The sequence below is a fragment of the Pecten maximus genome, chromosome 8, assembly GCF_902652985.1.
Source record: "Pecten maximus chromosome 8, xPecMax1.1, whole genome shotgun sequence".
NCBI lineage: Eukaryota > Metazoa > Mollusca > Bivalvia > Pectinida > Pectinidae > Pecten > Pecten maximus.
Window position 1 is genome coordinate 29,343,524 of NC_047022.1, and position 13,528 is coordinate 29,357,051.

The following is a 13,528-nucleotide window of genomic DNA, read 5'->3' on the forward strand; positions in this document are numbered from 1 at the left end:
TATTCATATTCAAGTTTGTCTTCATGCTATCTTATTACGTCGGCTATTGCTATAGGATATAGACGTATCAGTGCGTTTCAGTGTGAAATACTGTAAACTTTTCTATAAAACCCGACCTTCGTTAGCTCTTATTCGGGACTTCTCGCGTTTCACATCTACTTCATACGGTATGTATACACAGCCGTCACAGTTTACACATTCCCAACCCATCTTCAGCGATGTTAACTATTCTTATTGTACAGATGATCTTGTATGGATGCTGACGGAGTTGATTAAATGCATTTGCTACCGAAACAATCGATAATTATGGTACGGACGTATATAATAGTAGACCTTGCTGGTTATTTCATGATAAATACACATTTCGATGGGCCGCGTTTTCTTCTGACACTCATTTTTGAATTCTAGAATAATGCCGTCGGTAATGCATCTTCTCAGTGTCGTTGGAATAATTGTCATGTCAAATTGAAAAAGCTCGCCGACGTTGTGTCCTGCCAAAATAAGCCTTGTCTAAACGGCTTCCTTCTCTTGAGACTGGAATATGTTGCGATTTCTGTCACTGATTATGGATTTTCCCAGTTAACGACGTGATCCTAGATCGGGATGAGGGGTCGCATAGATACTCGAACATTTATGCTAAGGTTTTAAACAAAGTTTTGCAGAATCAAATTCTATGCATTGTAGCTGACCTGTTTTTTTACACTGTTTACCACCTTTCACATTCGCTTACTTGTCTAATCGGCCATTTATCTGATGAAGGTGTCATCTACATTTCAGGCATAAAAAATCAGTATTGGTCGTGATATCCGTAAGTCTATTCTCAAGCATATTTACTAGCTCGATGAAAATGCTACAGGTTATTCATTTGTTCATTTATTTTGACAGTCTCCACCAGGAACATTCAAGATTCGTAACGCAGTTTGATTTTATTTATTTCCATTTTGAATTTTAGTTTCCCAATAGGACATGCTCTTGTTACGTCGCGACAACAAGCGACCCATTCTGAGCAAAAAATATAGTTTAGTGGAAATAAACACACCAAACAAAAATTCCATTTAAACGTTTTTATCAATATATTCCACCATGTAGATATTTACCTTATATAACAGAACTGCATAAATTTTTGCGAGTTATATATCGATTAATCGGGTATTTCAATCCGTAGCACGATGTTCGTGACGTCAAAATATACTTAATATGTATCATATATACATTGTAGGTATGAACTCCCAGACAGAGTTACATACGTATCAGCTTTCTATATATAATGTTATCCTGGACCCCTAGATACACTTTACCCGGAGCGTATATATTGTAAGTGGAGACTATGACAGCTACACACATTACCTGGATAGGAGACTGAAACCTATCGTATCCATTTCAATAAAGAAAACAAAAACAACAAAACTAGAACAGGACATCTTCGCAAGTGTCACTGACAATATGGCGCATGCTTTAAATAGTCGCTGTTCAAGAGTAATAGCTGTTTACGTGAACTTTTCGGGAAATATTGGAACAAATTACGCTTTACATACATCTGTTGAACGTCGATCCGACTTGTCCACAGGAGAAGGTAAGAAAACCGTGACAAGTTATGTGGATGGCTTGTCTAAAGATCTTCAATTCGATGATTATCAGAAGGCGTTCCAGTCAAAGTCACGTTGGGAGTTGGCCCGCTCCATCGCCATTATCAAGATGTGTACCAACAATAAGCTAGTGGATAACAGCCTCATGGTGAGATACCAATACACACTGCAACATTTTCTTGAGCTTTTGTTTCCGCGACTCTTTTCCTTCGAGTGGTATAACTGCGAAGATATGAATTCACAATTATTAAGCAAAATCTCTTTTTCCTGTACATGTATGATTGTGTCGTATACAATATTGGTGTGATATTCTAATGCGAGATTATCTCTCCTCCCAAATTGACAAAATGACAAAAAGTATCCCAATCATTGTAATAACTTCCATATATTTCAACAGTTGATGAACACTGGCCGGAAGGTTCTTGGCGACAAATTATTTGATCGTTTGGCGAAACCTACGGTCTATGGTCAGTTTGTGGGCGGAGACACTCCAGAATCTCTACTTCAGACAGTGGTCAGGATGAGAGAGATGGGAGTCGGACCTTTAGTGGCCGTCGCCATGGAGGAAGACACGACAGATGATAACAGGTTTTCATTCATTAATGTTATATAAATAAAGCATTTGTAGGGAATGTGAGATTTAAGCGTTCTTTAAACAATAATCTGCCTATAATTTTCAGGATTGTATACAAATTAATCATCGCCTTATGATTAATTTGTAAGCAATGATTAAGTTATCTTCAATCATGTGAGAATTATAAGACACTTTCCAAAGAAGGCGTTTTGATACTTATGTTTCTGTTTCGAACTTTAGTTTCCCAGTGGGACCTGTTCTTGTGACGTCATGACAAAAGGCGACCTTTCTCCACAAAAATAAAGTTCGTAGAAATAAACACAAAATGACCAATTCTTTTAAACATTTTTATCAATAATTTTGTGTATTTCATCATGAGGATTTATACCGTTTATATTTAAAAATACACTTTATATAGTGACTTCAAACAAAACGACGTCACGAACATTGCCCTGCAAATAACTACATCAATGGGAATTTTAAGAGGATTATGATCTTAACATTTTCTATCTTATCTGAGGTTTGAAGACGAGTTATCCTTTCCACACCATCAATGAAATGTGCTTCGTTTATATTTTATAAAGATGTTTCTTTATCAAATTAAGATTTTAATCAAAGGTAAATAGAACAAAAATTATAGTCACGTGACAGACAGTTCAGAGGGAAAGGTTTTAAAATGACGACGGTCATGTCGATTTATATCAAAGGTATGCTATAGTTTCAATAATGTTTGCTAATTGCACAGGTACTTGTTGACATGAGTGTGATGTTCTTATTATTATAAAATATAGCAAAAGAGTCTAAATCGTTTATAGCAATGAGAAACATAATTTAACGAGTTTAGAATCCACCTGGATTGTTACTTTCATAAACGTTTGATCTTCTAATTGTCATCAAACGATGTAGTGTCTTCCTATTCGCCATTTTGAAAAACAATGATGATTTAAAACATCACACTTATGTCTACAAGTACCTATGGTTTATTGTTGAATTAATCATTCATAAAGGGAAGCTGATCAGAAGTATGACCGGAACTTGGCAACCACTTTACAATGCCTGGAAGTTGTTTCCGGCCTTAAAGATCCCCACCCCATGATGCAAACAAAGTTGACGGCCATGTTTCCGGCAAAACTTTGTGTAAGGAAAATCGAAGAATAACCTGTCACACAGCGGATAGGTATCAATGTTTAGATCCTCATACAAAGGGATCAGAGAAAGTTTTACCCTTAAACCAGCCCCGTTAGTTTAGTCACACGTTGATGATTTTATTCCAGCAGAAATCAAGATATATGTTGTCGAATCTATCTTTACAGTTTGTACTGTTCTCTGGTCAATGTAAGCTTTTCATCTTTTAAAAAATGTTCTATATTCCCATCATATATCATGTACTATTGCTGTAAAATCAAAGATTACAGAAGTAGTATAGTCCATTTTTACGTCATTATCCGAAGAGCATATTTTCAGTACCGGTAGATGTGTATGCATATAGCTCTACCGAACTTCACGGGCTTCGAATAAGAGACCATGAATGCTCATGTCCAATTCCACAGCAACAAGAATGCTAAGAGACTATATTTCTTGTACGTGTGTTTCGTATTAGAATAATATCTCTCATTACGCCCCGCCAGTTTACGCATTGGGAGTGCTTATCAAGATATGATTGTAATCAGATTGTTCTGCACATGCACATCAAATTTCACTGCGAGCCAAACATGGCGGCGGCAACGACCAGGAAACACCACTACCAGGAGTCTGCCTGTGCATTTCTTAGTGGTAACTTGAAAAATCAGGAGTAATTATTCAGAAAAAAGTATTACGTGAAATCAAATAACTCAAATTTTCATCACAACAAAACTAAATAATCTTTTCATGAATACAGGAGACAATATCACAACATGTTCCATATCCTTCCCGAACCGGACACGTGGTGACGATTGTAGCTAATGGCATTAAAAGCGGAGAACAGGTAACTGTTTGGGAACACCTTTGTATTAATCGCCATACGCAATGAAATACGAATTCGAAAACGCTTATTTGCGAGGAAATATTTTATCCAGGTCTGGTAATGTATATATATCGATATTTCTGTTATTGGACATCAAATCATCGGTATAACTGTAAACTGAATTATTGATTCTGAACATATCATAGGTGCATTTGAGGCTGTGAGCCCCCTCATCTAGATGAAAGTCGTACGACCGAGCACAAAACAAAAGAATAGGCAAATTGTCTTGCTGCTTGAAATACTTTAATTATCTCTCTTTCAGATCAATTTCGACTTCTTGTCTGAGGAGGAAACAGCCGAACTGAACAGGGGCTTGTCAAGGATAAAACAATTCTGTGAGGTCAGTTACATCAAACTTGTATATTTTCGTTGTCACGATCAAGTATGATGAAATATACCGGGAGATTTTTGTTCTAATATAAGGGTATCGGTATAGTACCTTGAGTCTCGTTGATGTATTTTAATAATATTCCCAGAGCATTAACTTATTTCTTGTTCTATCATACTATTTATAGAATTTTAATTTATTTTGTTTCATTCCCAGAATATAGAAATAATTACAAATCATAATTCACTTATCAATACATTCAAGATCGCTCAATAAATATAAATGATTAGAAGAAATAAATACCAAGTTCTTTTTGTGTTATTGGGTAGGCTGCTGTGTCAAATGGAGTAATTGTTATGGTAGACGCTGAATACACATACCTTAATCCAGCTTTAAACCTCCTCACATTGGCCATGATGTTGGTCTGTAACGGACAAAAGACGCTGGTGTTTTACACATACCAAAATTACCTCAAGGTGAGTACGGACGAAGCTATGCCTGCTACGAACCATGTATTTTGATATACTTTATTGCTTCAACTGACTTTTTAAAATGTAATTTGAAATCTCAATGATATTCTTTCTTTCTTTTTAATGTAGTTGGTGTATTGTGTTTTTATAGAGGGAGGGAATATTAACTTTTCTCTATTCTTTAGAATTGTTTGACATTTGATAAATGTCCAATTACAAGAACAGAATGCCGTTTCATGCGCGATGGCCATGCCAGGTTCTTTTTTTACGGAATGGGTCAACTTATGGCACTACGTGTATAATGGGGAATGCTTACATATGTCATTGTCAGGGGATGACCGAATACCTAAAGAAAGACATGTCCTTTATCCATGACCATGGTGTTGGATTCGGCACCAAACTCGTCCGAGGAGCTTACATAGATAAGGAGAGACTACTGGCACAAACTAAAGGTTATCCGGATCCTACTAATCCATCTTATCGGGACACATCGGACACGTACCATAACTCTATGAATACGATGCTGGAAGGTATCGCCCGGAACCCTGATAAATGTTCTGCAATCATTGCCAGTCATAATGAAGATACTGTTGCTAAAGCAGTCAAGAGGTAAACTTACACCTCATTTGTAAGGTACCATTGTAGTTCAGCAAAATGATTAATGACCTTTGAGGTTTTATCACTAGCTACATTTCGGGTTATAATACAACAACATCCATATGTTTTGTTTTAATTTTACCATCCCTTACATAGTGTCATATCATTAACAAAGATAGCATGATGCTTTCACGATCTCCATATTACTGACAAAGAAGAAATGTACAGACCAGGTCCAATTAAACTTGTTATGATTATTTTTATATGAAAACTCATCCCCATTAGACAGTGGACTTGAGTAGGCCAATTCGGGACAAGAATCTTAAATATCATTTAAATGATACTGATATAAAATTTATATGTTCCTTCTATATTTTTGCTTAAAAATAAATATTTCGACAAAAATAAAAACTTTGAAATAGCTCTAAAATAACCGGTTAGTCATTAGCGTTAGCCTTAACGCTGCGTTTTCGTACAATTACTAGTGATGAAAATAATAGTGTACATGAGCCGGTCAATTTCTGTTGAACTATTATAGTAACCGATTTACAGTTAGTGTCAAGCTTTATTTAAGACAATCATTTAATAGATGTAGTAGTTATATTCAAAACGAAGTGATATTAACGCCTTTGTCTTTGATTTCCAGAATTGTGGAATTGAAGATAGACCCAAAATGTGGATCTATATTCTTCGGCCAATCGTATGGGATGAGTGATCACGTGACAAACACTCTTAGTGAGTCATCATCATCATCATCATCATCATCATCATCATCATCATCATCATCATCATCATCTTCATCATCATCCCTGTTTCGCTTGCCTAATCGTATGTCTTTGGTGAAATATATGGCTTAAAGAAGTTTGGAAAAACGATCATCATCGTCGCTGTCATTGTGATATTTTAAAGGATGACCATGTCACAAATACTATTATCATCCCATCATCATCCTCATCATCAACATCATTGATCCCGCATACGAGGTTTTTTCTCTTGGTCATTCAGGTGAGATGAAGATGCCAGTTTATAAGTCAATTCCGTACGGATCTGTCGAGGATACTCTCGCCTATTTGTCACGGAGAGCCATGGAGAACCGATCTGTACTGAAGAGGGCACAAAGGGAGAAAACTCTCATGTGGAAGGCCTTGAAGTCGCGCCGATAAAGTGTTATGAATTCGACATCGTGTTTTGCCCTATGAAACTGTTTGAAAATCAAATGTTAACTTCACGGTTGTCTATTTGCGTTACAGTATGTAGTTTGTTTCGATCAGAGACATATTTACACAGTATTCCACGTCTTTCCGGAGGCCTGTAAAACTTCCACTGTCTACCAGCTGCCTCTAATTGGAATCATTGTATCAATTTAAGACTAACAGACATTTTGCAATATACTGTATAGTTTTACATTTGTAACTAAACGTAACCTTAATAGTGTATATCGTACAATCACTGCGCTAGTTCGTATATACGTATAAAGTATTTGACACTCAATGGTAATGGGATATGCGTCATATATAGATACCAAAGGGTTAGGATAAAAACATTGATTTGACACCGTTCTTGTTATTTTAAAGATATCACTTGCTTTACTAAACCAAAAAGTATTATTTGATTTTATTTGAAACCAAATGTCGATTTCTGGAATAGCGAATCACGGGATTGATAATGAAACCAACAATGTGTCAGATTTTCTCGAGATCCTGAGTACTACCTATTAGACTTATACATGTACATGTATAACCTTTACTGACAAGCATTTGTCGAAAATGTATGTGATTTCATTTTGAGTAATTTCATTTTCAAAGTCGGTATCGATCACGGGAATCGGACCATTATCTTGTCTGGTCCTTATTTATCAGCACGTCGGGTGATGGTCCTTATTTATCATGTCGGGCGATGGTCCTTATTTATCATGTCGGGCGATGGTCCTTATTTATCAGCACGTCGGGTGATGGTCCTTATTTATCATGTCGGGCGATGGTCCTTATTTATCATGTCGGGCGATGGTCCTTATTTATCAGCACGTCGGGCGATGGTCCTTATTTATCAGCACGTCGTCGGCGATGGTCCTTATTTATCAGCACGTCGTCGGCGATGGTCCTTATTTATCAGCACGTCGTCGGGCGATGGTCCTTATTTATCAGCACGTCGTCGGGCGATGGTCCTTATTTATCAGCACGTCGTTGGGCGATGGTCCTTATTTATCAGCACATCGTCGGCGATGGTCCTTATTTATCAGCACGTCGTTGGGCGATGGTTCTTATTTATCAGCACGTCGTCGGGCGATGGTCCTTATTTATCAGCACGTCGGGCGATGGTCCTTATTTATCAGCACGTCGTCGGGCGATGGTCCTTATTTATCAGCACGTCGGGTGATGGTCCTTATTTATCAGCACGTCGTCGGGCGATGGTCCTTATTTATCAGCACGTTGTCGGGCGATGCCTTGCCACTATATAAAGTACTCGCCATACGTCGTCGGTGTATCTTTGGTTCAGTCATGCATTAAGTCTCTCAAGGATGATTTAAGCAATGACGCGGTTAACTTATGATGTTTGTTATAAGAATTAAGCGGCAATGTCTTCCTAAAACACGATAACGCAGTAATTTCAAGAAAGATGTAATCAGCAAGATGTGCATGTCTATACCATTTTCTGGTAATACAATCCGTGTATTTTGCATCCAGAAAATGGTAAGGATTAGGATCAAGAAATTAAAACTTCTGTTTTTATTTTAAACTGCTTATGAGTTTCAGGATTGTCGGCTTCGTGGATTCAATCCACTCAGAATTGATTGATAACTTCTGTTAACTGTATACTTATGAAGTGTTTCGTAAGTCTCCATAGGTTTGGTGTCAATCTTACTAAATGTTGTTCATTAAGAAATATGCTTATATTATGTATTTCATGCCAGATTTATTTGTGACACTTTTGATAAAATATATCAGATTATATTACATTGTATTGGATGTCTTGTATTGTATCGTATTGTATTGAACGGACATGATTTAATAAATTAACAATTCTTAACAGATCTAATTTGTGCATAGTAACAATAAAGGAGGGCTAGGTCACTATAGAAACATCTTAAATTAGATTATATTGTTATTCATAACACACAAACAGGGAAAGCGAATACACAAATCACATACCTCGACCTACCTGTATCTGTATAAACAGTAGAAAGGTGATGGGACACTATACCTTAACAGACACCTACTAGTGTTACAGTAATGCTACTCTAGCCGAGATGTGCTGTCGTCTGATTACACCCAGAACGCTGGAGGACCGCGGTGTAGCTCGCTCTATCAATGTTGATGTTGTCTCAAATTCTCCATGAAATTTTACACCGGGTAAACCTAACGTTAAGAGGGTGTCAGTTGTTTTTATCTGTATAGACTTCCATGGAGCAGCTAATCTGGAAGACCTTGCCCCTCACTAATGGTTGAAGACCTTGCCCCTCACTAATGGTTATGTTGACATAGCAGGATAACCGTGCTCATCAGCGGAGACACGTTTAGTGGTGCTAGAGGCTAAAAGTGTGGAAATTAGTTCAAAATACTTTACTGTTGGTACTATGCGGGGCCATTGAATAAAGCATCAAAATAAATATCCAGCTATCTATGTTGAAGTGTTTTTTTCTGCAGAAGGTTTGCAAGCTGGTGTTAAGCGTAATCGAATACCCGCGAATAAGTTCCGGCTATGACAACCACGAAAGTTAATATTGATTACGAGGAGATGCCTTAGTTCAACAGCAATATATCATTCTCAAACGCAGGGTGGTACTAATCTCAGTTTTCATAACTACATTTACAAGAGCACAGGACGATCCTCACCTAAGCTTCCTTAACTACGACAGCATAAGACGGCCCGCACATACGTGTATACACCAGTTTCTATAACTACGACAGCATAAGACGGCCCGGCCCGCACATACGTGTATAACCAGTTTCCATAACTACGACAGCATAAGACGTCCCGCACATACGTGTATAACCAGTTTCCATAACTACGACAGCATAAGACGGCCCGCACATACGTTTCCTTAATTACGACAGGGAGTTCAAGTGCCCTTTATCAAAAATTGATCCGCAGAATCATTAGTTTACCTCATATATTACTGAATGAAGTATGGTCCTTTCCATTTCATAGTATTTTGCCGTGTATCAAACTGCTGATGAGACAAAAGCCACTTTTTGCAGTGCTTGGCAGTAGGTCTCTACAAGTGATTGACTTAATACCAGAAATCAAGCAGCATTAGTTTAAACAATATTTTATTCAATATTTACATGTCATATATATGATACATAATAATAAAAGGATTCAGAAAAAAGTATGAAAATACTTATTTAAATCTGTCTCCTTAAATAATAGATTGGCGGGTGACAACACTGTATAGCCATTTATTAGTCAAATAGTATAACTTAAAAACAAAACTATTGATGAGAGAGAGAGAGAGAGAGAGAGAGAGAGAGAGAGAGAGAGAGAGAGAGAGAGAGAGAGAGAGAGAGAGAGAGAGGGGAGAGAGAGATGTAATGGGACCTAGTGATACTATAGGTACTACATAAGCATAATGACATAATAGAACATAGTGATATAATGTAAATATACAGCACTAGTGACCTCTTGGGACTCGTAAAATGGCACTATTAATTTAAAAAACGTTTGGTTTTTAAAATATAAAGTTGGATGCAACGGAAAATATTTTCATTCTCTGTAATCGATAGATTTGGATTTCCGTATAGAAGCATATCAAAAGTGTAGTCTATTGGTAGATCTACAAAACATTCGTTTCTTACAATGGTATAGTTTGGACAAGACAATAGAAAGTGTTCAGTTGTTTCATACGTTTGTCTACATGAACATACAGGGCTGTCGATAAGATTACGATTAAATAGATGGGCATTTAGAGAGCTGCAATTCATCCTCAATCTAGCATGATGAACCTGATCAGAACGTTTCCCATAACTATAGTAAGGAGGGACTGTCGGTGAGTGTCTGTCTAGGTATTTTTTCAGGTTACTAAGGGAGGGGCTATTTTTAATATCTGGGGGTAGTGAGTTCCACAGGTCAATAGAAGAAGGGAGAAAAGAGTTTTTATAGAAGTTCGTTTTACAGAATACATTATTTAAGTTATCAGCGTCGCGTGTGTTATATTGATGAACGTCCATTCTGCGTTGAGGGAGTAAATTAGAAAGGTATGGGGGAGTGAGGTCAAAAATCATTTTGTGTACCTGAACAATTTTCTTCACTTTACGGCGATATTGTAGAGTGTCCCACCCAGTTTCTTCATATAATTTAGCATGGCTTGTAAGTTTGGTTCCACCCGTTATAATTCTTGCAGCTTCCAGTTGAATATTTTCTAGAGATTGACACTGTTGAATAGTAAGATTATCCCAGACGATATCCCCATATTCTAGTATGGGCCTGATAAAGGAGAAGTATAAGGTTTGAAGTGAATTCCTATCTATTTCAAATCTGAAACGTCTCAATATGGCTAGTTTATTAGATGCTTTTTTAATCATATAATTTATATGTTCAGACCAAGTACCGTCATGGGAGAGGGATAGCCCTATATGTTTATGATGTTTGACCTCACTTACAGGAACGTTATTCATGAATAATGTAGGGTGACGGGGTTTATTAATTTTCCTGCTCACTAAAAGAGATTCGGTTTTTTCTGGGTTAAACTTAACCAACCACTGTTCAGACCATTCATGTATTTTCCTTAAACAGTCATTTAACATATCAGCACAGTGAGTGGGAGTATCTACTATAGCATAAAGAGAAGTGTCGTCTGCAAATAATTTTATTTTGGTGTTGATGCCTTCAACAATATCATTAATAAAAATCAAAAACAATAGAGGGCCTAATATTGCAGCATTGATCGTCCTAGCATGACCGTAACCCAACTGCAATTCTATTTCATTTACCAAAATGCACACACCATCGGCAGTAAAACCATTTAATTAATTTGCTCAATAATGACTATGTATGAGTTGTATTTTTTGTATGTCTTACTAAAATCATTCTGTATTTTCATTTCGGACTTTCAGACCTGACCGATTTATGAATGACCCCGAAAAAGATCCGTACAACTACGTGCCGTTCTTCGCATGTCCGAAGTATGACTGTGTTTACAAATAAACGTTACAATGTTTTCTCTGTGTATGCATGTGTATATCATAGAACTAATAAACAAAACATATTTCAAGTCAATGTAAACATTAAAAAATTATGAAGATCCTTGTCACGTTGTCAGAATCACATACTTACGAAGTATTAAACGGTAAAATCCGACAGAATAAATAAAACTCAATACTGTAATTTAATTTGTCCAAATTAGTGTATTTTGATGGTTACATAATTGTATAATTGATACACTTTCGTAAGCAAATGATTTATTTGTCACAATTTTAACACAAAATACATTTGTAAGACGAATGAAGCTTGAATCCAAGTTGTACGAGAACGCGTTCCATTACGAGTACATCATATTCGTGCCGGAACATACGGAGTAATGCTCCTAAAGCCGCCGCAAGTCTCTAGTATTGTATAGACTCACCTATCATGTGCAAATTATCTAAACGAAAATTATATATATGTATATGAAATATTGTCTTCCTTCCAAATAGCATTCAACGATACAGATGACAAGACAAGTTTTTTTCTGCTTTTGTTTAACACAAAAGGTAAGCGCATTTACGCCATATCATCATTTAAATGTAAACATTTAATTTCCCTTGATGTTACAGTTCGTCCTCTAGCTGCCCTCTCTCTTATTATACCGGCTGTTGCTATATGATAACGACGTATCAGTGCGTTTCAGTGTGAAATACTGTAGAACTTTTCTATAAAACTCATATAATCAGCGATTATTCGGGACTTCTCGCGTTTCACATCTACTTCATATGGTATGTGTACACAACCGTCACGGTTTATACATTTCCTACACATCTAAACCGATGTTCACTAGTCTTATTGTACAAATCATCTTGTATGGATGTCTACAATTGATTTCACACTTTTGCTTCCACATGAGAGTGTACTACGGTAGACCTTGTCGGTAAAGTCATAATAAATAAACATTTCGGTGGATCACATTTTTCTGACGCTCATCTTTGAAATCTAAGGGTAATACTGTCGTTAATGTATCTTCTCTGTGTCCTTATAATATTCCTTATAATATAATTATGTCAAAGCAAATATGAAAAACTTACCAAAATCACTTGGGATTTCCCCAGTCAGTGACATGATTCTAGATCGGGCGAGACGGGCGTAATTCTCGAATATCTATGATAAATTTTTAAACAAATTTAAGCATAACCCAGTTATTTGCATTGTAAACGAATATTTTTGTACACTTTATATCACCTTTCACACCTCATAATGCACTCATCGGTCATTTGTCAGATGAAGGTGACAGAGTAACCGACATGTCAAGCATAAAACATCAGTATTGGTTGCGATATACAATGTACATAAGTCAATCCATCAGCATATTTACCATCTCGAAGGAAATGCTTATATTAGTTATTTTCATTTATTTATCTACATGTACTACCGGGAAAGAAAACGCTAGTTAATGTTTCAACGATTATTATTAGATATGATCCTTTTATGTTGTGTTCTTTGTGTAGGTTTCTGGATTTTTTCCCCACAACTGGATACATTTTGATGATTTTTTTTGTTGGCCTATCACAGACAGTGTTTACAGGAATACCGTTAAAATAAGTGTACATCGTTTCCTGATCCGAATCAGTAGCATGGGTACCCGTCCCTGGCATCAGTCGCTGGTGTTACTCTCCTTAACATTGACCCCATGAAGGTGTTTATTACCCCTTGGGGAGGGATATTATTCCACTCTTAAATAAGGGTCCGCGTGAGTTGAGCGACGTTATATGGGACTCTGACGTGCTTCTTCTATCTAGCTTGTCCTATAAATACCCGATAGGGGACATACCTTCACTG

At 36.8% G+C, this 13,528-nt stretch overlaps 1 protein-coding gene across 1 annotated transcript; it reads left to right on the top strand.

The window, feature by feature from the left end:
* Nucleotides 1-1,406: 1,406 nt before the first annotated feature.
* Nucleotides 1,407-8,587, top strand: LOC117333133 (hydroxyproline dehydrogenase-like). The gene is made up of 9 exons (XM_033892272.1): nt 1,407-1,734; nt 1,984-2,174; nt 3,168-3,297; nt 4,040-4,126; nt 4,428-4,505; nt 4,823-4,969; nt 5,295-5,572; nt 6,207-6,295; nt 6,566-8,587. The coding sequence occupies exons 1-9, from the start codon at nt 1,444-1,446 to the stop codon at nt 6,721-6,723; spliced, it is 1,449 nt and encodes a 482-aa protein (XP_033748163.1). The 5' UTR covers nt 1,407-1,443; the 3' UTR covers nt 6,724-8,587.
* The last annotated feature ends 4,941 nt before the right edge of the window (nt 8,588-13,528 follow it).